Genomic DNA, 25,325 nt, shown 5'->3' with positions numbered 1-25,325 from the left:
CACACACACACACACACACACACACACACACACACACACACACACACACCTTACGTCACTCCACTCACCTTTAGCGGGAAGACAGTATCGGTGTAATCCACGGCAGAGTAACACAATGGGTCTCTGGGCAGCGGCGGGCGTCTCACTCCGCACCCGTCGCCACTCTCCCAGTCATCATGTGAGCTGTAGTCCTCTTCCTCGGACGGGGAGAGGTCGCTGCCTGTTGCCGTGCGCGTCTCCACCTTCAGCACCGAGTCGTGGGTGGAGGAGAGGTCGGAGGAGCGCATGCTGTTCTTCTCCAGGCCCGGGTCTGTGCGGGAAATGGTGGTGGTGGTAATGGCGGTTGGTAAATAGACTTTTCGCTATCAAGAGGCTTCAAATCACGTATTGACTCATTCACCCGCATTACTTCCTATATACTCTGTGGCGACTGACTAATTATGGGTGATTGGATAAGTTTGAAGACTGCTTATAGTAGAGCAAGTTAAGATAGGAAAGTAGGGGGCGCTCTTGATAGTAGAAGTAGCAGCAGAAGTAGTAGCAGTAAGTGAAGGAACAGGGACAGGAGGAAGACGAGGAGACACAAAGAACAGTGATAATAGGGTCAGAAGAAGTTAGAGGAAACGGAACTGATCTGTTAGCATTTACGAGGCTATGATGACTTAGTTGAAGACAGCATCGTGGACAAAAAAAAAATTAGTAGTAGGAAGAAAAGTTATAGAAGTAGTAGCAGCAGGAAGACCAACAATAGCAGGTAACAGTAGGCATGGCAGGTCCATATAAGGTGAGATGACTTAGTTGAGAGCAAGAGACAACATGGTAAAAACGAAGAAAATTAAATAGTGTTAGGAAGGGAAGTTATAGAAGTAGTAATAGCAGGAAGACCAACAATAACAGGTAACAGTAGACATGGCATACAAATAAGAGGCAATGATAGGTTAGTTGAAAGCAAGAAACGAAGAATAGTAAAGACGAAGATTAGATATTAGTTGAGAGAAAAGATTTAGGAGTAGCAGAAAGACCAACAATAGCGGTTACCAATAGAGATGAAAGGTTGACAGAATTCATATTTTGTAGTGGTGAGCGAGGGAGCAGAAATAGAACACAAGGCTTTGGTCACAATGGGGGGCAGAGAAGGACGGCCAGATAGTGTGGTAAAGCTGCCTTGTGCTGCTTAAAGCTTATCGCCCATCACCATTCTGACTGTCTGTGCGCCGCTACCTCATCCATATTCCTCCGTCCTTCCTTCCTTATCTGGCATTTTCTTCTTATACTCTTCACTCCTCCTATGGTTTTACTTATTTGCTTTTCCTCCATTTTTGATCCGCAAGTCCATTTATTTTATCTTTTCGTTCATTTCTCTATTCATTTTCTTCCTCTTCCGTACCTCATTAACCTATTTTTCTTTTCCTTTCCTTAAACTCTTTTATTTTTCACTTTTCCCTCTATTTCATCTCCAATCATTTTCCTTTATTTCTCACATATCAAAATTATTCTCTCAGTCTTAATCTCCTTGCCATTTACCTTCCGTCCATCCTCCTCATTTTATTCCTCACCTGCATCTCTCCCCGGCTTTCTTTATCTCATCTCCCCTTTCTTCATTATTCCCCTTCAGTAATTCCCCTTCCTCAGCCTTCCCTTCACTCACATGTCTGGCCATAAGTCTGTCTGTGCTTCCCTCTAAGTACCTAGCGATCACCCCTTTCCCTTTCTCTCTTCCTCTCGCTTCACAGTCACTCTCTCTCTCTTACCTTTGTACGTGCGGCCTTTCTTCTTGAACAACACGATCACCACCACCACCACCACCAGGAACACGATGCCTCCAATAATAGCCACGAGCGTCGTCACCAGCGGGAGGCTCTCTGTGGTGAAGGAAAAGGTGCTCAGAGACTGGCTAGGGATGCGTGGGGAGAAGGTAGTGTGACATAGACTAAAGAGAGGTAGAGAAAAGCTGTTTTGATGTGATAAAGAAGCGGTATGACGTAGACTAAAGAGATTGATGGAGTTTTGAGAGGTAGAGAGGTAGACAGACTGTTTTGATGATTTGATAAAGAGAAAGATACAGGATTCTTGTTATGCATGGATAGGAAGAGATGTGACGTAGACTAAAGAGATGGATGGAGTTTTGAGAGGTTTTGAGAGGTAGAGGGCTAGACAGACTTGATTTGATGAAGAGAAAGATATATTGTTCTTGTTACGCACAGGTAGAGGGAATTGTTGTGACGTAGACTAAAGAGATGGAGTTTTGAGAGGTAGAGTGTAAGAAAGACTGTTTTGATTTGATAAAGAGAAACATGCAGGATTTTTTTTATGTATGGATGGATTAAAGGGAGGCGTGACGTGAATTAGAGAGAAGGATGGCGCCTTGAGAGGTATAAGGGTAGAGAGATACAAGAATCTTTGACCTAGAGAAACTAATGAGGTATGAGAGTTTTGACTTACTAAAGAAAAAGAGAAAGATGGAGAAAATTTTGACTTAATGACTGAAGAGATATGAGAATTTTGACTTACTGAAAAGAGAGAGAGAGAGAGAGAGAGAGAGAGAGAGACCTTTGTTGGAAGTATGAGTTTTTAGGAGTCTTCATGAATTCTGTGATGTGTTGACAAGGATTCTGCCATCATGCAGTGAAGTAGAGGAGATGATAAGAGGAAACATCTTTGTGACCTTTGAAAACGCCAGTAATGAGAGCAAAACGTTGAGAATACGATCTTACAGTTGTGTGGGAGAGGATACAAGAGATAAGTGGAGTTATGTGGGCGTATTAGAGGAAGGGATGAGGAGTCTGCAGGCAGAGGAATTGTCTATCTAAAAAGAGGGTGTGGATAAATAAAACATCGACTTAGTTATTACAGGGAGAGATGAATAGAGTGAGATAATGGATACAAAGATACAAGGAGAATGTTTGTTGAAAATTTTTGAATATATTTGTGGTGAATGTGTAACGATTGCATTTTTACTTTTAAATGAACCCAAACATTATCAACACAAATTTAATAGTAAAGCAAATTAATTAAAGACATCCCGTGACACTGATTGGGTTGAGAGGCTTAAGGGGCGGACGACCAGGTGCAGCACAGGTAAAGACAACACTGCAGGAGGGCTAGAGAGGATCACCTGTCCAGTGTTATCAAGGGGAAGGCTGCGCGGGAAGACTGAGGGCGTGGCAATACTGACGAAGGGACAGAGGAGATTTCAGTATAATATAATAGCATCATCTCATGTGGGTAAATACGTGGAGGTTGAAGGGCGTGTTGACGGTGCTAGAAAGGACAGCGTGAAGGATATGGAAATGTTGGGTCTAAAGGAAAACGTAAGCAAGTTTATGAAAAATTCAAAAAGTCCGTCTTACAGAAAATGGAAGTGGAGAGAGGAAAGAGGAAACAAGATGGTAAAAGGTGTAAAGGTTACGAGGAAACTCGCCATAAAGGTTATGGAAAAGAGATTCTCCTGACGGTGACGTAAACAAAGTTATTGAAATTTTAAAAGTTCCTCCTCGTGTAGAACAGAAAATGTGGTTGGGAGAAAAGAAAACGGAACAAAGGACAAAGAGAGGTGTGCAAAAGGAAGGGAAATTTGAAAATATAGTTTGGAGAGTAATAAAAAATATCCAAAACTCATCTTAAAGTTAGACTGAATGCCTGACTCATGATAACTTTGGAGATTGACAGAAAATGAGCATGGAATAAGTTGTTCATGGTAGAATGACAAACTACTACTACTACCACTACCACTACTACCACTACCACTACTGCTACAACTACTACTACTTAACACCAACCTCTGAAGGCAATCTTAATAGCCAGTTCCTTGTCCATATAGCAGACTAAGTGAAAGAGAAAGAAAATGTGTGAGAGCCATGTTTGATGTGTGTGTGTGTGTGTGTGTGTGTGTGTGTGTGTGTGTGTGTGTGTGTGTGTGTGTGTGTGTGTGGACAATAGGTCAGTGTGAGTTAGAATGGAAATATATTGGTAGCGAAATACAAAAGTGTGTCACACACACATAATCAATCTTTGTTATTCTTTACTCCGCAGAGAGAGAGAGAGAGAGAGAGAGAGAGAAAAAATCTTGCTTCTTTCTTACTCTTTCCCCGTTTATCAGTATTTATCTTCCTTCCTTTAATTTATCTTCACTTCCCTTTCATTGTCTTCTCTTTACCGGCCATTCTCTCTCTCTCTCTCTCTCTCTCTCTCTCTCTCTCTCTCTCTCTCTCTCTCTCTCTCTCTCTCTCTTTCCCTCCATTTTTACATTCTTGTTACACGTGTTTATTCTTTTCTTACCTTTCCTCTCGTCTATCTCCCTTCTCTCCTCTCCCTTTCTCTTTCTCTATTCGCATTCTTTTCTCACTTTGCTCTCCCTTCCTTCCTTCCTTCCTTCCTTCCTTCCTTCCTTCCTTCCTTCCTTCCTTCCTTCCTCTTCTCTGTTCTCCCCTTCCATCCTCTCATGCCTCACTTGAGCTCTTCGCCTCTTCCTATTTCTCCTTTTATTGCTTTTCTCTCTCTTCTTCTTTATCCTTTGTGTTATCTCTTATGTTTGTGAAATTTATCTATCCCATTCTTTCTCGTTTGCTTTTATCCTCTTTATCCTCCTCCTCTTTCTTCTCCGGGTACCGTTGCTCCTCCTCCTCCTCCTCCTCCTCCTCCTCCTCCTCCTCCTCCTCCTCCTCTGATATGCAATGTTTAAATTGCCCGTTCCAGTAATTAATCAAAGCTACTCAAACATTAATGTATATTTAATTTATTTTTTATACTCATGCAAACAAATACATACGTTTTAGAGATGAAGTATTTACCTTGTGAGTTGTTTAGTTAGTTGAGAGAATGAAATGTTGAAGGAGTGATGATAGTGGTGGTGGTGGTGGTGAAGATGATGGTGATGCGCTAATGATGTTCCATTATGAGACGCAGACATAAAGAAAAAAAAAAACCTTGATATCCGTTTCTCTTGTTATCTTTTCATTATTTCCTTTTCACTCTCTTCACCTTATTAATCTTCCAGTGCACAACCTGAACACCGCTTTCCAATCCAGCGTTATTTTTGCACCAGTCCGCCTCACTGGGCATTCTGACTGGCGTATTTGCTCTAAATTAGCGCAGGTATTGAAAACAGAGAGTAAGAGGCGGGGAATACCAGCAGGTGGGCGGCAACACAAAGGCAGATCCTCCACTGTTATTATCAATTGAGAATAAATGGAGGTTTTTATGTTGGTAGTTTTCTTTAGTGTTATTTTTGTGTGAGGGAGGCGCTGGGTGGATGGGAAGGGAAACCACACACACACACGCACACGCAGGGTATAAAATTAGACGGTTCAGTGATAAATTGGTGCCCTGGTGAATATTGTATGGGTTTGAATGGCTTAGTTAAGGAGAGTCAGTGTTCAGGGTGGTTTGGTGGTGAAAAATAGTAATCTGAACAAATTAAGACCTTGGGGTTCGAATCCTGGCTATTAATGGGTAAACAAATTGATGAACACACACACACACACACACACACACACACACACACACACACCGCGTAGTGTAGTGGTTAGCACGCTCGACTCACAATCGAGAGGGCCGGGTTCGAGCCCCGGCGCGGCGAGGCAAATGGGGAAGCCTCTTAATGTGTGGGATGTGTTCACCTAGCAGTAAATAGGTACGGGATGTAACTGGAGGGGTTGTGGCCTCGCTTTCCCGGTGTGTGGAGTGTGTTGTGGTTTCAGTCCTACCCGAAGATCGGTCTATGAGCTCTGAGCTCGCTCCGTAATGGGGAAGACTGGCTGGGTGACCAGCAGACGACCAAGATGAATTACACACACACACACACACACACACACACACACACACACACACACACACAGGAGGAGAAGAGAAAGAAGAGAAAAAGAAGAGAAACTGGCAGAGGAGTAAAATGAGGTGAGAGAGAAGACAAAGGAGGAAATTAATGAAACGGAGAAACACACACACACACACACACACACACACACACACACACACACACACACACACACACACACACACACACACAGATACCTACGTTGTCTTTTGAGGAAGATAACGCCAGTATGAGAACCGTATGTGTTTCTCGCCGTGCAGTTATACTCTCCGAAGTCTGCCTCTTCTGCATCCCGCACCACCAGCGTCGCCTTCAGGCCGCCGCTCACCGCCTCCGTCAGGGCAGTGTAGCGGGAGGTGTCTGCGGGAGGGAAGGAACATTGTACAGGGAGAGAAAAGGGAGATTGTTTATAGAATTATAGGGTTTATAGAGTTATGTTGATGTGGTTTCCTTTCTTCTTTGTGTGTGTGTGTGTGTGTGTGTGTGTGTGTGTGTGTGTGTGTGTGTGTGTGTGTTTTCTCAGTTTCCTGAATTTCCTCCTTTTTCTTCTCTCTCACCTCATTTTAGTCCTCCTCCTCCTCCTCCTCCTCCTCCTCCTTACATCCAGCTTATCTTTTCTTTCTGTATTCTCTCCACCGTATAATTTTCTCTCTCTCTCTCTCTCTCTCTCTCTCTCTCTCTCTCTCTCTCTCTCTCTCTCTCTCTCTCTCTCTCTCTCTCTCTCTCTCTCTCTCTCTCTCTCTCTCTCTCTCATTTATCCTAATACCCTCCCATCCACTCTCCATTATCTCCTTTCTTTTCCTCCTTTCCTCTTTTCAACTGCTTTCCATCTGCCTTATTACTTTTCCCTCTTCACTCTCCTTTTTTTGTCCCTTCTCTCTCTCTCTCTCTCTCTCTCTCTCTCTCTCTCTCAGTAACTCAATTCCACTTACTTGTATTCAGGGGGCGGCGTCCCTTTGCCCATTCCACTCGGTCAGGGCGCGGCATCCCCTCCACCATGCACTCCACTTTCACGTCGTCCCCTTCCATTCCGAACTGCTCCGCCGCCTCCACCACCACCGGGGCGCCGCGCATGTACACTCGCATTGACCGGGACTCCTGCAGAAAGGGCAGAAGGGTTGACGTGCGTTGAAAGTAAAAAAAAAAATAAATAAATAAGCCACAACATTCTATACGTCTTTTGGAGAGCTCAAATTGCAACTGGAACGCTTAGAATTTAGAGTTTAGATCCAGAGAGGAACAAAACTAGAACCGATTCACTATTGGAACCCAAGACTTTATTAAAATCGACCCAAACTGTAAAGGAAAAGACTGAAATAGATCAACACTAAATATTTAAAGATGAAAGCCAAACCAGGACAGAAACTGGACGCATTTATGATGAACAATAAAATCTGAATAGAAAAATGACCTTGAATTGTTTGAAATACGTAGGAAGCAACAAATAACGAATGAAAGAGAGAAAAAAGACAATAAATAAGAAAGTAATGCGTGGAGAAAGAGAGAGAAAGAGAGATAGCCTGACAAATTAAGTTAAAGGCAATCAGTAAAGGGGGTCAGAGGAGGTCAACGACGAGGGAATAACAGAAGAAGGCGGTGAGAATAGGAAAGGTCAGGCCGAATGATAATAGTTTCAGACAGGTCAAGTGGAGACAGCAGCAGTCAATACAGGTCAGACTAGGTCACTGAGAGGGCGTAGGGGCTCCAGGGGCTTGGCAGGGAGGGGAGAGAGGAAGAATGACATAAGGAGAGTTAAAAATGAGTGAGGTGTGGGCGTAAGGTGGCGTGTGTGGGAGTGATGCGGTGTTCAGAAGGGTGTGTTAAAGCCCTATCACACTGGCCTATGATACACGTAACCAGGGACATTCGCTCTAGATAGCTGGAACTTGCCCGGGATTAGCGGAACCAAGTTGGGATGGCTTCATATCCATCCCGGTTCTCCGTATGCTATCCCAATGGAAAAGTAAACATAATATATGCAATAAAAACCTTTCAGTTGAACTAAAAAGAACGTGACTAAATTTTCATATTGGAATATTAAATAATATTTCATCAATTTAGAAAGGTAATAATATATATATATATATATATATATATATATATATATATATATATATATATATATATATATATATATATATATATATATATATATATATATATATATATATATATATATATATATATATATATATATATATATATATGTATATATATGACTGTAAATCGCGCACGTCTCAGCTTTTTTCTAGTTTTTTTTACTTACTTTTCTTTAACAAGAGGAAGTGCAAATGCAGTTCCAGGACAAAGCACAGGCTGAGGTATAAGCGGCATGGTTTTGTTCTGGTTTATTTTGATTAGGCTTTGTCTTGGTTAGTGGGCAGTTTGCCTAGCATAACAAGAACACGGGCAACTTGTGTGTGATAGTGTTCCTGGTTTCGTACCAAGAACCATGGCCCGCGTTCCGCGTATCATAGGCCAGTGTGATAGCCCCTTTATTGATGGCAGTGGGGTGGTGACTAATGGAGTAAGGTGTGCGTGTGGTGAGGTGAGCACACACACACACACACACACACACACACACACACACACACACACACACAGAGAGAGAGAGAGAGAGAGAGAGAGAGAGAGAGAGAGAGAGAGAGAGAGAGAGAGTATTAGTGATAAATAATGGTCATTGGCAACACTGCTCTGCCACCTCTTAGTCTCCCACGGCAACCTGAGAGAGAGAGAGAGAGAGAGAGAGAGAGAGAGAGAGAGAGAGAGAGAGAGAGAGAGAGAGAGAGAGAGAGAGAGAGAGAGAGAGAGAGAACCACAAACCGACAGACAGACAATCACCAACACAGACAGACAGGAAGACACAAACAGACAACAGAAAAAAAAATCTTCAAACAGACAGACAAACAGACAGAGAGACAGACAGACAGACAGATAGATAGATAAACAGACAAAGCCACAAATACAAAGACAGGTAGAGTGAAAAACCACAAACACACACAAAAAAAGCATTGTGGGTTGGTTCAAGTTTACCTCGCTGAATGAGAGAGAAAATACTACGATCCAAAAATCAGAAATATTATCATGGAGGTAAAATGCGAGTGAGACAGACAGACGGACTGACAGGTGGATAGACAGGTGGATAGGTGGACAGTGGCCCTCATTATACCTGGACTCACTAGAAGGCCACAGGTGAACCCATTCTTCCTATACTTATGCAAGTGTATATATATTTTTTTACCTTTTTCTCTTTTCTCTTTCATATTTTAACGCTTTTTTTCCTTTGTCGTCTGAATGGATTATATTTTAACTTTTCTTTGTTATGGATTGAATGTTTTATTTTTCTCTCCGTCGCTTTTTCAGTTAGAGAGAGAGAGAGAGAGAGAGAGAGAGAGAGAGAGAGAGGTCACGATACAAAACAAACGGTGGAGGAAAAAGCGAAAGTTAATTGTCTATTCTATATCGTTCCCTTCCTTCCCTTTCCTCCTCTCTCTTCTGACCTTGCTTTTCCTTCACCTCTCCCTTCCCCCCGTCCCTCCCTTCTTAATTCCCTCACTTTCCTTCTTCTTTCCTTTCCCTTCCCGAAGCTTGTAAAGGAACTAAATAGATTTTCAAAGAGGATAAAAGGCATTTGACTTCCCACGTGCAAGAATTAAATATTTATTGCTCCATTAACTTCACGACCGAGGAATACAAGACAGTTTTGCTACAATGAAAAGGACAGGTGTGGATGGAGGAGACAGGTGTGGATGAAGGGGACAGGTATGGATGGAGGAGACAGGTGTGGATGAAGGGGACAGGTGTGGATGAAGGGGACAGGTGTGGATGGAGGAGACAGGTGTGGATGAAGGGGACAGGTGTGGATGGAGGAGACAGGTGTGGATGGAGGAGACAGGTGTGGATGAAGGGGACAGGTGTAGATGAAGGGAACAGGTGTGGATGAAGGGGACACTTGCTTTAAACGTAAATAGCTACACTTCAAGACAAGGTAATTATTGGAATGTTGCTGAAATGTCTTAGTTTAGCATCCTCCTTTCTGTTATTGCTCTTCCCATTCGTACCTCGTGATAAAGAACTAACTTAATTTTTGTTGATGAAATTTTGGAAGGCGACTGTGCTGAAAATTGATTACAAAATAACGAAACAGCCACTAATTCCATGACGCAGCTTGCTTGATTGGGTTCCTGTATTTTCTCCGTTTCTGTTTCCTCTTCCCCGCTTCATTCACCATTCCACTCGCAGCTCGTGCCTCCATAAGTCTCGGAAAATCACATAGAAACAAATTAGAAAACATTAAAACTTATAGATCATTAAGTTTGATTATATTCATTTGTATTTTTTTTTTTCATTTTCTTTTCTCTTTTTGATCCCATTGGCAGCTTATAACTTAATTTTAGGAGACTGCCAATACTAAAAACATATCTGTAATGTCAAAAGGTGCCGATTATTCCATCACACCAGATCATATCATTCGTCATTGTTGCAACGTAGGGATAGAATAGTGAAATGTCAAGGGATCAAACAGGAAAGAGGTCACACAGCCCCTGGAGGTTACTGCACCGCGGAGCGTGTCTGGGACGAGACTGGGATAGATAGCCTGGGCATGTCGTCACCATCTTGTTTTGCGCTCCCAACACGCCTTGACACGTTCACACAGTACCACAACAACTCAAGCTAACTTCCTACAATATTTTCCCGCGAGACATTTTTCTTTTCCTCGCGACACTTATACACGGGCAGTTTATCTCGTCATATATTTTTTAACCAGTAAACTTTCTCTCTCTCTCTCTCTCTCTCTCTCTCTCTCTCTCTCTCTCTCTCTCTCTCTCTCTCTCTCTCTCTCTCTTCATCGTATTTTGTCTCATTTTTCTTTCTTCCGTCACTTCGTTTCTTCCTGACTCACGAGCAAACATTCTTTATCCTTCCCCTGTTCCCTCCCTCCTGTTCCCCACTGCCCACCCAGCGAAAAACAGGCAACAAGTCACGTTTACCTCCCACATTAATGAATTTTTAACATTTTTACGTACGTGAATTTATGATATGAGGCCAATTTTTCCCACACTTCTTACATTTAACCCTCTTTTATTTGTACCCTTTTTTTCCCCAACTCCAAAAATTTCCTCACTCATTTTACCCTCACCCCTTTCCATTTCTTACTTTTCCCCTTCTTTCATCCTCGCCCTTTTCAATTCAACGCTTCAGCTTTTCCAACCGTAGCATCGAGGGAAGGAGATAATGAGATAAATAAAGCAGAGTGGCCATTATTTAGGTGAGGCCAGACCATTCTCACCTCTGGAAATCCAGTGACGGCGGCGCGACAGTGATAAGTCCCCACTGTCTCGGGGGTCACAGTGAAGGTCATCCTGGAGCCCAAATTGATGACCTGTAAGAAAGAGTAAGATCAGGTCAGGTCAAGATGAAGGGGTCAATGTGAAGGGAACAGGTGTGGATGGAGATAGGTGTCACTGGAGGGGACAGGTGTGGATGAAGTGGATAGGTGTGGATTTAGGGGAAGGTATGGATAGAGACAGGTGTTTATGAAGGGGACAGGTGTGGATGAAGGGGACAGGTGTGTGTGAAGGGGAACAGGTGTGGATGAAGGAGACAGGTGTGGATGGAGAGGACAGGTTTATGAAGAGGACAGGTTTATGAAGGGGACAGGTGTGTAGATGTGGATGAAGGGGACAGGTGTGGGTGGAGGGGACAGGTGTGTAGATGTGGATGAAGAGGACAGGTGTGGGTGAAGGGGACAGGTGTGTAGATGTGGATGAATGGGTCAGGTGTGGAGGCAAGGTGGTGTGTGTGTCCTGCAGGTGTGTTAATTACTCATTATTTCCTTGTTCTCCTTCCCCTCGTGCAATTCTTTCTCTTTCCTCTCCTTATTTTGTTTTATCCTGCATTTTCCCTTCTCTTCTGTTCGCCTCTTGCTCTCTCTCTTTTATTTTTTTTTTTGTCTATTTTTATTCCTCTCCCATACTTATTAATTATTCGATAGCTGTATGTTTGCTGGTTACAATTTCATTTTATTTATTATTTTCGCTTCCCTTCCTTTCTCTACCTCTCTTTTCTCTTATTCTCTTATCTTTACTTTCTTCCTTCCCTCCATCTACTTCTATAGAAATTTCTTCCTAATTCTCTTCATTCTTATATTCTTACATCAATTTCCCCTCCATCTCTCCACAATTTATCTCTGTATACATTCATTCATTCCTAATTCTCTTCATTCCTACATTCTGTCCATTTCCCCTTCATCCCTCAATCTCTCCTATTTCTATATGCATTCCTTCTTAAGTCTTTCCATTCTTACATCCATTTTCCTTCCATCTCTCTACAATTTACCTCTGGTCTATACATTCCTTCATTTCTTATTCTCTCCATTCCTGCATTCTATCCATTTCTCCTTCATCCCTCCATCTCTCCTATTTCTGTGTACATTCCTTCTTAAATCCCTCCATTCTTACAATCTTACATCCATTTTTCCTTCCATTCCTCCACAATTTATCTCTTTTTTGCATTCTTTCATTTCTTAGTATCTCCAATATTATATTCTTACATTTTCTCTCCATCCCTCCATCTCTCCTACCTTAAGTCCTTCCATTCTTACATCCATTTTCCCTCCATCCCTCCACAATTTACCTCTATACATTCTCTCCTTCCCAATTCTTACATTTTATCCATTTTCTCTCCATCTCTCCTATTTCTACCTACATTCCTTAAGTCCCTCCATTCTTATATCCATTTTCCCTCCATCCCTCCACTATTTACCTCTGTACATTCTTTCTTTCCCCTCCATCCCTCCCTTTCCCCCTCACCTTCTTCCCCTCCTCGTGCAGCCACACAATCTCCGGGGGTGGGTTGCCGTCCACATTACAGGTCAGGGTGAGGTTCTTGCCGTTGTCAGCGTCGTGGTCTTCTGGTTCTGTCTTGAATCGAGGCGCGTCTGAAGGAGGAAGAAGAGTGTGTAATTGGCTAGAGAAGGAGCGAGAAAGAGTTGTGTGCTGTCATGATTTAGGAGTGAGGAGAGGAAAAGGAAAGGAAAGTTGAGTTAGGTCAGGTTAGGTTAGGTTAGGTTAGGTTAGGTTAAGCTGGAGATGGACGCTGTGTTGTTGAGTTACGTTGGGGTGAAGAGAGGATAAGGAAAGTTTAAGGTTAAGTTAGGTAAGGTGAGGTGAGGTTGTGTTAGATTAGGTTAGGTTAGTTAAGCTTGAGGTGGAGGTGAAAGAAAGTGTTGTTCAGTTTCTTTGGGGTGAAGAGAGGTAAAGGAAAGTTGATTAGGTGAGGTGAGGTGAGGTAAGGTAAGGTTAGGTTAGGTAAGGTAAGGTTAGGTTAGGTTAGGTTAGGTTAGGTTAGGTTAGGTTAGGTTAGTTAAGCTAGAGGGGAGGTAAAGAAAGTGTCGTTCAGTTATTTTGGGAAGAAGAGAGAGAAAGGAAAGTTGATTTGGGTTAAGTTAGGTGAGGTGAGGTGAGGTGAGGTGAGGTTGTTAGGTTAGGTTAGGTTAGTTAATTTGGAGGTGGAGGTAGAGAAAGTGTTGTTCAGTTACTTTGAAGTAAAAGAGGGAAAGGAAAGTCAGTTTTGGTTAGGTTAGGAGAGGTGAGGTGAGGTGAGATGAGGTTGGGTTAGGTTGGGTTAGGTTAGGTTAGTTAATCTGGCGCTGAAGGTAGAAAGAAAGTGTTGTTTAGTTCCTTGAGATAAAGAGGGAATGGAAAGTTGGTTTTGGTTTAGTTAGGTTAGGTGAGATTGAATTAGGTTAGGTGAGAGTAAGTTAGGTTAGGTTAGGTTAGGTCAGGATATGTTATATAAAGTTACACCGGCATCTATTGTCATTCAAATCGCGTCTTAAATCTGTATTACCCCCGGAACCTGCCTGTCTCCCCACCACCACCACCTTCCCATCCCCCACGCCTCGGTGGTGCCTCGGGCGGTGCCACAGAAGCCTTCCATCAACCGGCCATTCACTCCCCGGGCCGGCGGTCAGTCCACCATTGGGCCGCCAGTGAAACCGTCGATCAAGGAGCCGATAAGCCAGTAATTCAATCAGCCAGCCATTGCGTCCACCAGCTGGTCAGTCAGGCAGGCAGTCAGCTAACTCCCCTCTCTCCCTCTCTCTCTCTCTCTCTCTCTCTCTCTCTCTCTCTCTCTCTCTCTCTGTTACTTTTATCATATTCCTAAACTAACTAACCTAACTTAAAGTAACATCCTAAACTAATCTATCTTAACCTTTCCTAACCTAACCTCCTTTTCCCTATTAATCATCCTCTTCTTTGCCTTCTTCCTCTACACACACACACACACACACACACGCACACACACACACTCACACTGTACGCTGAGAGTATGTTCCGCTTTGTTGGTGCCGATGTCGTTGGCTGCGATGCACGCCACTTTCGCGCCGTTAGAGGAGCGGTCGACGTGTGTCATGAGGTAGTGGGCCGTGTGATCGCCCACCACCGCCACGCCGTTCACCTCCCACCGGTACCGCAGTGTGGGCGGGTTAGCCTCTGCCTCGCACTTGAACATCACCTGTGGGAAGGACAGGGGAAAGTGCTGGAGTTAATAGACGAAAACACTCGAGTTAAAGAGGTGTTGAAGGAGTGACAAGGACAAAGGTACATCAAACGGAGGCGATGAAGTTAAACAGACGAACGAACAATTGAGGAAGATGAAGGAATAAAGTACGAAGCTGAATGATTTAAACAGATAAAGTACAACAGAAGAAGGCGCTGAAGAAGTGAAGCAGAGGATGTTGAAGTGAGAAGAAGGAAGAAGGAAACAAAACAGCGATAAACTTGTAGAAATAAAGAATGCCAGTGATAGATTGCGTAATGTGGGAAAAGAAAATGGGAACTATGGAGAGGAATTATTTTGTAAGAAGAAAACGACGATGTGAAGAAAGAAAGATAAAGAGGAATATTGATGAAGAGGAAGAGGAAGGAGGGAAAAATAGTGATATAATGAGAAAGAGAAAGATTATTTTGTGTGAATCGCAAGGAACAAGAAGAGAAAGACAAAAAATAATGGAAGACAAAAGAAGATAGAGAAAAAAAAAAAGGAAGAAGAAAAGGAAACAAACAGAACACACCTGAAAGAAAATATCCACGAAAAAGAACACACCACCACCACCACCACCACCACCAGTACTCACATCATCCTTCTCCTGTATCTTCGCGGAGTCAACAGTGATGGTCGGGTCTGGGGGGTACTTGACTGACATGACCACGCTCCTCACAATGGGCGTCTCTAGAGCCTTGTGTCGCACCTCGCACGATATGTTAGCTTGGTGGTGCTTCTTCTCCGGCGTGAGGTCCAGCCGGCTCTTCACCGCCACGAGGATGCTGTTGTGTTGCGGTGTCTTGGTGGTGTTCACTTTGCCGCCGCTCACGCCCTCCTTGCCGTTCATGTACCATTCAATCTGAGGGTGGTGGTCAAGTGGGGTTCTTAAGAGTTCAGTAGTGTCTCGTGATTTTTAAAGGATCCAGTTTGGGTTATCAGGGTTTTCAAGAGTGTTATTTTAGTTCTAATTAGTTGTTATGTATTTTTAAATTTTATAGATGTTCTTAAGAGTTCAATAATGTCTCTTGTGATTTTTAAAGGGTCCAGTTTGGGTTATCAGGGTTTTCAAGAATGTCTTTTTTAGTTTTAGTAAATTTTTATGTCTTTTTAAGTGTTATAATGCTTCTTAAGAGTTCAGCAATGTCTTTTGATTTTTATTATGCCTATCTCAGGTTATCGTGGTTTTTAAGAGTGTTTTTTTTTTTTTTTTTTAGTTTTATGAAGTTGTTTTGTTTTTTCAAGTGTTTTCAAGTCTCTCAGAACTGCACGGAGACTGGCAGCTATGTGGGCCTTTTTCTTTAACTGTTTATGTTGCCCTTGGCCTGATTTTCCCCTCATACATTAGAAAAATGAGCCAAATGTTGCCAGCCTCCGTACCAAACCCTCCGTGCGTCGCCCAGCCAATCACGCCAAAATCAACAAGCGTTTTTTTTTTTTTTTTTTTATCTTTTTTTTTCATTTCCTTCTTTTCTCCAGCAAACACAAAGGTAATGCACCGCCGCGCCGCCTGGATCCTCTGGTGTTTGTTTTGCCTGTTTTGCTTGTTCCCCGCTGATAGTCTTGCCACCAAGAATGCCACAGCTCCCCACGTGACCACACTCAGGGACACAATACTCATGGAAATGCTTTGAGAATCGGTGTGGTGGCGAACTAACTTACCCTAACTTAACCTAACTTTACACTAACCTAACCTAACCTAACATGACTTGACACTACTTAAGCTAAACTAACCTAACCCAATCTAACCTAACCAAATAAAATCCAATGTAACCTAACCTAACATGACCTAATGTAATCCTAACTTAACCTAACCTAACCTAACCTAACCTAATTTAACCTAACCTAACCAGTACTTACCTGCCACTATATACTGCTAAGGGTCTGGTTATCGCTCATTTCAAGACTCCTAATCTGAAAAAGCCTCTACCCCTCATTTTCTTTACACCTTTTTCATTTTATTTTTTTCAGCTTCATTCTTTTCTTTTTTTTCTTTTGCTTCTTTCCTTCCTCCATTTCTTGTTCTCCCGTTCCTTCTCCATTTTCTTTTTCGTTCTTTTTTTTCTTGTCATTTCTTGCTTTTTTTTTTTTTTTTTTTTTTTTTTTTCTTCATTTCTCTTTTTCTCACTTCCTTCCTCTCTCATTTCTCGTTATTTTTTCTCTCTTCCTTCCTCTCTCTCTCATCTCTTTTCACCCCGTTATTTTTCTCATCTCTCACAATTCTCTCTCTCTCTCTCTCTCTCTCTCTCTCTCTCTCTCTCTCCTTCTCTCTCTCTCTCTCTCTCTCTCTCTCTCTCTCTCTCTCTCTCTCTCTCTCTCTCTCTCTCTCTCTCTCTCTCTCTCTCTCTCTCTCTCTCTCTCTCTCTCTCTCTCTCTCTCTCTCTCTCTCTCTCTCTCTCTCTCTCTCTCTCTCTCTCTCTCTCTCTCTCTCTCTCTCTCTCTCTCTCTCTCTCTCTCTCTCTCTCTCTCTCTCTCTCTCTCTCTCTCTCTCTCTCTCTCTCTCTCTCTCTCTCTCTCTCTCTCTCTCTCTCTCTCTCTCTCTCTCTCTCTCTCTCTCTCTCTCTCTCTCTCTCTCTCTCTCTCTCTCTCTCTCTCTCTCTCTCTCTCTCTCTCTCTCTCTCTCTCTCTCTCTCTCTCTCTCTCTCTCTCTCTCTCCTTCCCTTCTCAGTAGCTTACCTCTGAGGCAGGAGCGCTCAATCCAGCCTCGCAGGTAATCCGCACAGGTGAGCCAGACGTGGTCTCCATGGGCGAGCTAGTGTCCAGGTATACCTGTTGGGAGCACACCTGAGTTAGCAGAGCATTGAGTAGCGACCAGATGACATGAACTCTTAATTAAACTTTATTCTGACGTGGTTTACTGTTCATATATGTGCCAGAAGTGCTGAAATTCGTGTGTGTGTGTGTGTGTGTGTGTGAGAGAGAGAGAGAGAGAGAGAGAGAGAGAGAGAGAGAGAGAGAGAGAGAGAGAGAGAGAGAGAGAATACCTGCGTTAGGACGGATTTAAGACACCTCCAAATTTTAAATAACCCTTTTGGAACCTTCATTTTCTAGACTGACACACAATTGAGCCTTTTCCTAAACCGTACAGCCTTTAACCAGCGCATTTACTTAAAAAAAAAAAAAAAAAAAAAAAAAGCAACACTGAACCTGATTTCCTGGGAGAGCATAGTAGCGTGATGTGAGGCGGTGGGAGGCACGAGGGAAGAGTGAACACAATTTATATAAAGGTACTGGCCACAACACAAGCAGCTAGAGAGTTTCGCCACGCTTCCCTCTCAGAATAGCAAGTGTAGTGGCCGTTACCAAGGGATTAGCGATTGGGTATGAGTCAAGTGGATATTAACGTGTGGATTAGTAATGTGTGTATGTGAGGTGCCTTCCACTGCGCTGGCTTGGTGTGTGAGTGGTTTGACCTTTCCTGGTGATGTAAAGGAGTGGAGTGAATGTGCCTAGTAAGGAGCTGAGGGTTTTGTGTGCATTGTGTTGCTTTGGTATGATTTTTGTAGTGTGTGTTAAGGTGGAGTGTGTGTGTTTATTGCTATACGCTACCACAAACGTTAGGAAAGTCACGTATTTCTGAACATAATAAACACACACACACACACACACACACACACCTGGTCGGGGGAGTCCGTGGGGGGGAAGTGAACTGTGAGGGTGGCGGTGGCACTCTTCAGGTGACGCTCCCCCTCCGCGCCACCCACCTGGCACTGGTAACGGGCGTCGTCCTCCACCAACACTGGCTGGATGTGGAGATTGTACACGCCTGGTGGAAGAAATGGTGGTGGTGGTGGTGGAGGAGGAGAAAGGTGGATGATGGTTTAAGGCAAATTATGAACATGAATTAAAAAGGATAAAGAATAGATACAAGACATTTGCTCCAGATTATTGGTTAACTCTCTTAATCTTTTAGGGAAATGACAATTATTTTTTTCCCCTTGGCCAGCTTCCCATATTCCATAAAAAAAGCATAAAGATCCGATAGAGTTAGCCAAATAACAAGGATGAATGTCTGAAACCTCCCTCTTGTTACCTGCTACTAATTTCTAAGCTGTTTAACCGCTTCAGTACCATTGACTCGTTTGCATATTCATTCTGCTTACTATTTGGTGATTTAATACAGCTTCAGAAACTCATGTGGGGATTAAAATAGTGAAGAATCTGACCATTGATTTTCTGACCTCCATAAATCCTTCGCAATGTAAATAAAACTCATGATAAAAATGCGTCCCGATACTGAAGGAGTTAATTTTCCTATCTCCCATCCATCCTTCTTTATTTTTGCTTATCTGTTTCCCTTCTACCAGTTTTCACCTTAAAGTTTCAACTCCTACACTCCTACACTCCTACACTCACCTGCTGTCTCGTCCACATTCATACGGTAGCGGCTGAATCCTAGAAGATCCTTGTCCGTGCCCAAACCAAACCCATCCTTGGTCCACTGCACGGCGCCCTTCCTGTCTGCTATCTTGCACGGCAGCGTCACACTCTCCCCGTGCTTCACCGTCACGTTCTCAGGCTGCTGCACGAACCTCTGCTCCCCGTATGCTATGGTTACAAGGGCAGAGGTCACAGTGAGGTAGACTAGAAGGACAGTGGTGAGAGAGGGTCTTTTCCAGCGAGTTCTTGCGAGTTTGCGGTTAACTTCGACCGCGATTAAAGAAAATGTGTCCATGTTAGAGAGAATGATTGTTTGTTGGGGAGACGTGTCCATTGTTGAAGTGCCTCACATCATCCGGGGCTATGGTGAGAAGGCGCCTGGAAAAGAAAAAGTAAGCATGAGTGATACAATAATATAAGGTACACAAATATGCAATAGTGAATTATGGGTAAAGTATCAAATATGCTGGATTGAAAGTTGCGTTATCAGGAAAAAAAAAAAGGAGGGAAACTGATGTAAACACGAGGATATTGAAGAGATTGATGAGAAAATTTAAAATAAAAAGTATGATACGTTCGTGAAAATGGGAAAACATTGATCAAGGTTCCTGCCACAGAATATGAGAAAAGAATCAAAGGTAACAGGAGAATAGTTGCTAAATATTTCTTTCTTTAAATATCCTAAATACTCTCTCTCTCTCTCTCTCTCTCTCTCTCTCTCTCTCTCTCTCTCTCTCTCTCTCTCTCTCTCTCTCTCTCTCTCTCTCTCTCTCTCTCTCTCTCTCTCTCTCTCTCTCTCTCTCTCTCTCTCTGAATAAATAGAAACACGTACATAATTACTGTCACCAAACTCACCACATCTCCCCCAGCTGTCTGTAAATAAATAAATATATAAATAAATAACAGCTAGAAGTTCCGAGAAAAAGGTCAGTCTGTCATCTAATCTCAGTGTCGATAAATGAGTTAGAAAGGTAATAAATAGATAAATAAATAAGATAACAGTTAGATCGGAGAGAGAGGTCAATAAATCATCCAATCCACTAATTAAGAGGCGAGTGAGTTGACCTTTATAGAAATTGAGACTGCAACTTTTAGAACATCGTATTTATTGCACGCCAGCCTCGTAAATAGCTCAGTGTGGCAGGAAGTGTTGAAATTTGTGTCATTTTCTTTATTTATTGTATGTGCTAATTTTACTTCATTTCGTTTTATCACTTTTTTTTTTTACGTTCCTAATTTTTTTTATATAACTTAGGAAATTCATAAATTAAACTAGTTATATAATGTTAACCCCTTCAGTACCATGACGCGTTTTCATATTCATTCTTCTTTCTATTTGGTCATTTTATAAAGCTTCAAAACTCATGTGGGGGATTAGACTAGTGGTGACTATGGCCATTAATCTTCTGATCTTCATAGACCCTTCCTAAAGTTAATAAAATGGTCTAATCGTACATAAATCTCAAGGTAAAAATGTGTCTTAGTACTGATGGGATTAAGAGGGAGGTTTCAAGACATTTATCTCTTTCTTTTGGCTAACTCTCTAACTTGCATGGGTACTGGCAGCTATGTGGACCTTTTTTTTGTTTTTGTTTTCATGTTGTCCTTGGTCAGTTATCCCCTCTTAAACAGAAAACATTTTATTTTGCAACGTTCAAAACATCAACAAAGAACAACAGAAGATGAAATTATAACATCATGTAGAGAAAAAAGAAATGAAATGAAGGAATGATGAATAAAATAATGAAAAGATTAACCAATGAAGAAAACAATTCAGAAATAAACCGATGAATGGAATAATGAAGAAATGAATTGATGAAAAAGGTGAATGGATGAATGAAATGAAAGATAAACCGACGAATAATACAGTGAAAAGATTAATCAATGAACAAAAGTGAGAAAATGATGAACAAATGAACAAAATGAAGAAAAAAATAAACCAGTGAATAAAATGAAGAAATGAACAGGAAAACACGACAATTAGCCGAGTACTCAGAAGGGAAGGGGTGAATGGCTAACAGCAAGGTAAATGAATGAGGGGAGGAATGCAGCGCGCTAAGTAATGAGGCTGATGTAACTCCGTAATGAAGACTAACTCAGACTAACATTCCTACGTAGCGAGGGGAGAGAGAGAGAGAGAGAGAGAGAGAGAGAGAGAGAGAGAGAGAGAGAGAGAGAACATATTACCACTTCCCGATTCGAGACTGAAATAGTTCACATACCTCATAAAGTCTCTCTCTCTCTCTCTCTCTCTCTCTCTCTCTCTCTCTCTCTCTCTCTCTCTCTCTCTCTCTCTCTCTCTCTCTCCACTAAAGGCCCGTGAGGAAAAAAAAAAGTTTTATTAGGCCATTTACCCAAAACAGAGAGAGAGAGAGAGAGAGAGAGAGAGAGAGAGAGAGAGAGAGAGAGAGAGAGAGACAGACAGACAGACAGACAGACAGACAGACAGACAGACAGACAGACAGACAGACAGACAGACAGACAGACAGACAGACAGACAGACAGACACACACACACACACACACACACACACACACACACACACACACACACACACACACACACACACACACACACACACACACACACACACACAGAGAGAGAGAGAGAGAGAGAGAGAGAGAGAGAGAGGAGAGACGGGTAAGTAACCAACCTTTTTCTTCCTCTTCTTCTAATGAGGTCGACAAAAAACAAACTTCTCAGAACCGGAAGTTGAAGTTGAACCAAAGATGAATAGAAAGAAAGTCGATTTTTTTGCATCTTGTGTCGCGACTTTTAAACCTTTTTGTGCGTCTCGTTTCCTCTCTCTCTCTCTCTCTCTCTCTCTCTCTCTCTCTCTCTCTCTCTCTCTCTCTCTCTCTCTCTCTCTCTCTCTCTCTCTCTCTCTCTCTCTCTCTCTCTCTCTCTCTCTCTCTCTAAGGTAATTCTGCCGTAAAAGAAAAAAATATATCCACTTAGTTGTAGTCTTGTTAGATGAAACAAGGAGGCGGAGGAGGAGGAGGAGGAGGAGGAGGAGGAGGTTAAGGAAGAAGAGGAGGAGCAAGACAGGGAGAAGTGTGACGTAAAAGTAAAGATGTAAAGTAGTAGTATTAGTAGTAGTTGTTGTTGTTGTTGTAAAAGTAGTTGTAGCAGTAGTAATAGTAACAGCAGTAGTAGTAGTAGTAGTAGTAGTAGTAGTAGTAGAAATAATAGTAGTAGGAGTAATAGTAGTAGTTGCAGTAGTAGTTGTAGTAATTTTGATAATAGTAGTAGTAGTAGCAGTAGTAGTAGTAGTAGTAGTAGTAGTAGTAGTAGTAGTAGTAGTTGTTGTTGTTGTTGTTGTTGTTGTTGTTGTTGTTGTTGTTGTTGTTGTTGTTGTTGTAGTAGTAGTAACAATAGTTTCGCATTCTGCAGTTATACTATATCAAAGGAAAAGATGAGAGAGAGAGAGAGAGAGAGAGAGAGAGAGAGAGAGAGAGAGAGAGAGAGAGAGAGAGACACATTTGCGGTGAGACAAAGAAAAACGGCATTTGGGAGAGAGAGAGAGAGAGAGAGAGAGAGAGAGAGAGAGAGAGAGAGAGAGAGAGAGAGAATGCCACTGAAAGGTAAAAGTGCCGCCCTTCTCAAGGTATTAGTGCCAGACTGAGACTACACACACACACACACACACACACACACACACACACACACACACACACACACACACACACACACACACACACACACACACACACACACACACACACACACACACACACACACACACACACATGTAAATCGAGGAGTTGTGACCTTGTTGTCCCCTGCCTCCCAATCTTTTCAAATGAGCTCTGAGCTCTCTCTCTCTCTCTCTCTCTCTCTCTCTCTCTCTCTCTCTCTCTCTCTCTCTCTCTCTCTCTCTCTCTCTCTCTCTCTCTCTCTCTCTCTCTCTCTCTCTCTCTCTCAGGTTCATATTTTACTGTTTCACCTTAAAACTGGACTGGAGAGAGAGAGAGAGAGAGAGAGAGAGAGAGAGAGAGAGAGAGAGAGAGAGAGAGAGAGAGAGAGAGAGAGAGAGGTGGACAGTTGATGAGGAGGAGGTGATGAGAAGACGGAGGGAAACAAGAGGAAAGAGGGAGGGAGGGAGGAGGGAGGGAGAGGCGGCATTGTAAAAGTTTTGGCTCTTTCCCCTTCCCTCCTTCCCTCCCTCACTTCTCCCTCACTTCACTCTCCCTTTCCTTCTTCCCTCCTTGTGTACATTCCTCTCCCTTGTATTGTCCACTAAACTAGCTATCTATTTCTCTTTCTATCTATCTATTTATCTATCTCTATATTTTATCTATATTGTCTATTTTATATGTGTTTATCTATAAGCGAATGTAGATGTCTACTTGCCTTTTCTCTCTCTCTCTCTCTCTCTCTCTCTCTCTCTCTCTCTCTCTCTCTCTCTCTCTCTCTCTCTCTCTCTCTCTCTCTCTTTCACGATTCATTTATATTTTCTTCCATAATATAACACTCTATTCTTCCTCCTCCTCCTCCTCCTCCTCCTCCTCCTCCTCCTCCTCCTCCTCCTCCTCCTCCAGGTAATTTCACTTAAGCCTCCCTCCTCCCTTACTTCGTTTCTACATTCCTCCCTTCTTGTCATTTCCTTAACTCCCCTCCTTCCCCTTTCTTCCCCGCATCTCTCTCTCTCTCTCTCTCTCTCTCTCTCTCTCTCTCTCTCTCTCTCTCTCTCTCTCTCTCTCTCTCTCTCTCTCTCTCTCTCGTGGTTTTCTTCTTCACCGTTCATGATGTTCTTTGTGGCTACATTGGAGAAGGAGGAGGATGAGGAGGAAGAGGAGGAGGAGGAGGAGGAGGAGGAGGAGGAGGAGGAGGAGGAGGAGACGACGGCACTGGAAGAAACCTCACAAGACTCCTCCAAGAATCTTTGCTGCTCTTCCATGTGGGTCTTCACAACACACACACACACACACACACACACACACACACACGTTTTTCTCTGTACGTGTGTGTGTGTGTGTCACGTGTGTGTGTGTGTGTGTCAGCATTAATTTCACAACTGACTGATAGGTATACGAAGGGAGAGAAAGAAGATGGCGACAGGGAGGGAATGAGGGAAAGAGAGAGGGAGAGAGGGAGGGATGGAGGAAAACATTAACCTCCCCCCCCCGACCACGTGTTGGGAGGAAGGAGACACGGAGGAAAAAGGAGAAGTCTGAGAGATAGAACATGGAGGGAAGGAGAAAAGAATTGGAGAGAAATTCCTGTGTTGTTTAACTTTTGACCAATATGTACGTACGTTAGTCTCTCTCTCTCTCTCTCTCTCTCTCTCTCTCTCTCTCTCTCTCTGCTATGGCAAATAATGTGAAGCCTGAAATGGCAACACTGGCTGGGTTGTAAGCGTTCGTGTGTGTGTGTGTGTGTGTGTGTGTGTGTGTGTGTGTGTGTGTTGTATGTGCACGTGTGTGTGTGTGTGTGTGTGTGTGTGTGTGTGCTTTCGCATGTTTGTATGTGCACGTGTGTGTGTGTGTGTGTGTGTGTGTGTGTGTGTGTGTGTGTGTGTGTGTGTGTGTGTGTGTGTGTGTGTGTGTGTGTGTGTTTAGCCCTAGCGCACGTCTGCCGCCATGAAGGAGAGACGGCGGGACAGGACAGCATGTGTGTGTGTGTGTGTGTGTGTGTGTGTGTGTGGCAGCATGTGTGTTTTTGTGCCATGTGGGTGTGGGCTTGGGTGTGGGTGGTGGTAATAGTGCCCGTGGCGGGGGGTGGGCGGCGGGCTGGCAACACTTCCGCCACACTGGTCTGCTGCAACGCCGTGGGAAATCCCAACACAACCACAACATACATCACACCCACAACATACAACACACCCACAACACACACACACACACACACACACACACACACACACACACACACACACGACCACTTGGGATCATAACAATGGCTAAAAGAAGACAATCCTACACGTGGCCAAGCATCTGTCCATCTATCCATCTATCTTCCTTATCTTTTCATTCTTTCCAGTGACGTTCCCTATTGACTCAGCACTAACAACTTCATTACTGTCTCGTTTATGCTCCAGGCGTCTGTTCTGAAGGCATTAGTCACGGTGGTTAAGTGAAACAGGAGCGCTTTTGTATTTTTTTGTACGATTTTTTAAAGTTAAATTGTAGTGTCTTCTCTCTATAGTATTTCTCTGTCATGTTTCCTGTTTAATATAACAATCTTCATTATTTAGTCTTTCAAATCTTCAAGTCATCCTGTTTTTTTTTTTTTTTCTAAGCTCAGTATGGTATAAATATATTTTTTTTTGTTTATTTTATACGAAGAAACACGTGGTGCACAGTGCTACTCCTTATCTTCACTCTTTAAATATTCTTGAATCACCCCATGTTCATTGTTATCATCACTACCTATTTCAGTTCACGTCACAGGAACGCGTCTCAACATCATCATCACCATCTCTTATTTGCTCTTCTGTCACGGGCACAAGTCACGGAATCCCCCAATCACCACGTCAGCAGGCCGGCCATCACCAGTACGTCAATTATTCCTGTGAAGTCGTTAGCGTCGTCACCAGCTGTGCCTTGGTTCACCCGTACGAGGGAAACACCCACCCTCTCTTCCC

General features: G+C 42.9%; 1 protein-coding gene and 1 long non-coding RNA gene across 8 annotated transcripts in view; both read right to left on the bottom strand.

Moving 5' to 3' along the window:
* LOC123503237 overlaps nucleotides 1-25,288 on the bottom strand; it is a 27,427-nt gene extending 2,139 nt beyond the window's left edge. Inside the window, exon 1 of the long non-coding RNA XR_006674373.1 lies at nucleotides 24,569-25,288. This is a non-coding gene — a long non-coding RNA (uncharacterized LOC123503237). The remainder of the gene's footprint in view (nucleotides 1-24,568) is intronic.
* Nucleotides 1-25,325, bottom strand: part of LOC123503224 (irregular chiasm C-roughest protein-like) — a 46,016-nt gene that overhangs the window by 2,139 nt on the left and 18,552 nt on the right. For 4 of the 7 annotated variants that reach the window (XM_045252786.1, XM_045252785.1, XM_045252782.1 and 1 more), the window contains exons 3-14: nucleotides 18,716-19,117; nucleotides 17,977-18,125; nucleotides 17,036-17,128; nucleotides 14,955-15,221; nucleotides 14,131-14,332; nucleotides 12,625-12,752; nucleotides 11,103-11,195; nucleotides 6,745-6,910; nucleotides 6,014-6,172; nucleotides 3,780-3,824; nucleotides 1,752-1,862; nucleotides 69-310 (exon numbers count right to left, since the gene is read on the bottom strand). In XM_045252786.1, the coding sequence (XP_045108721.1) occupies nucleotides 69-310; nucleotides 1,752-1,862; nucleotides 3,780-3,824; nucleotides 6,014-6,172; nucleotides 6,745-6,910; nucleotides 11,103-11,195; nucleotides 12,625-12,752; nucleotides 14,131-14,332; nucleotides 14,955-15,221; nucleotides 17,036-17,128; nucleotides 17,977-18,125; nucleotides 18,716-19,073 (2,013 nt within the window). In that variant the 5' untranslated portion in view covers nucleotides 19,074-19,117. Of the gene's footprint in view, nucleotides 1-68; nucleotides 311-1,751; nucleotides 1,863-3,779; nucleotides 3,825-6,013; nucleotides 6,173-6,744; nucleotides 6,911-11,102; nucleotides 11,196-12,624; nucleotides 12,753-14,130; nucleotides 14,333-14,954; nucleotides 15,222-17,035; nucleotides 17,129-17,976; nucleotides 18,126-18,715; nucleotides 19,118-19,594; nucleotides 19,613-25,325 lie in introns of all 7 variants that reach the window. The other 3 variants (XM_045252789.1, XM_045252788.1, XM_045252787.1) reach the window with 2 other exon arrangements.

Source organism: Portunus trituberculatus, chromosome 13, assembly GCF_017591435.1.
Source record: "Portunus trituberculatus isolate SZX2019 chromosome 13, ASM1759143v1, whole genome shotgun sequence".
Classification (NCBI taxonomy): domain Eukaryota; kingdom Metazoa; phylum Arthropoda; class Malacostraca; order Decapoda; family Portunidae; genus Portunus; species Portunus trituberculatus.
The sequence above is the reverse complement of the archived record's forward strand: the minus strand, read 5'-3'. Positions and strand labels throughout refer to the sequence as shown.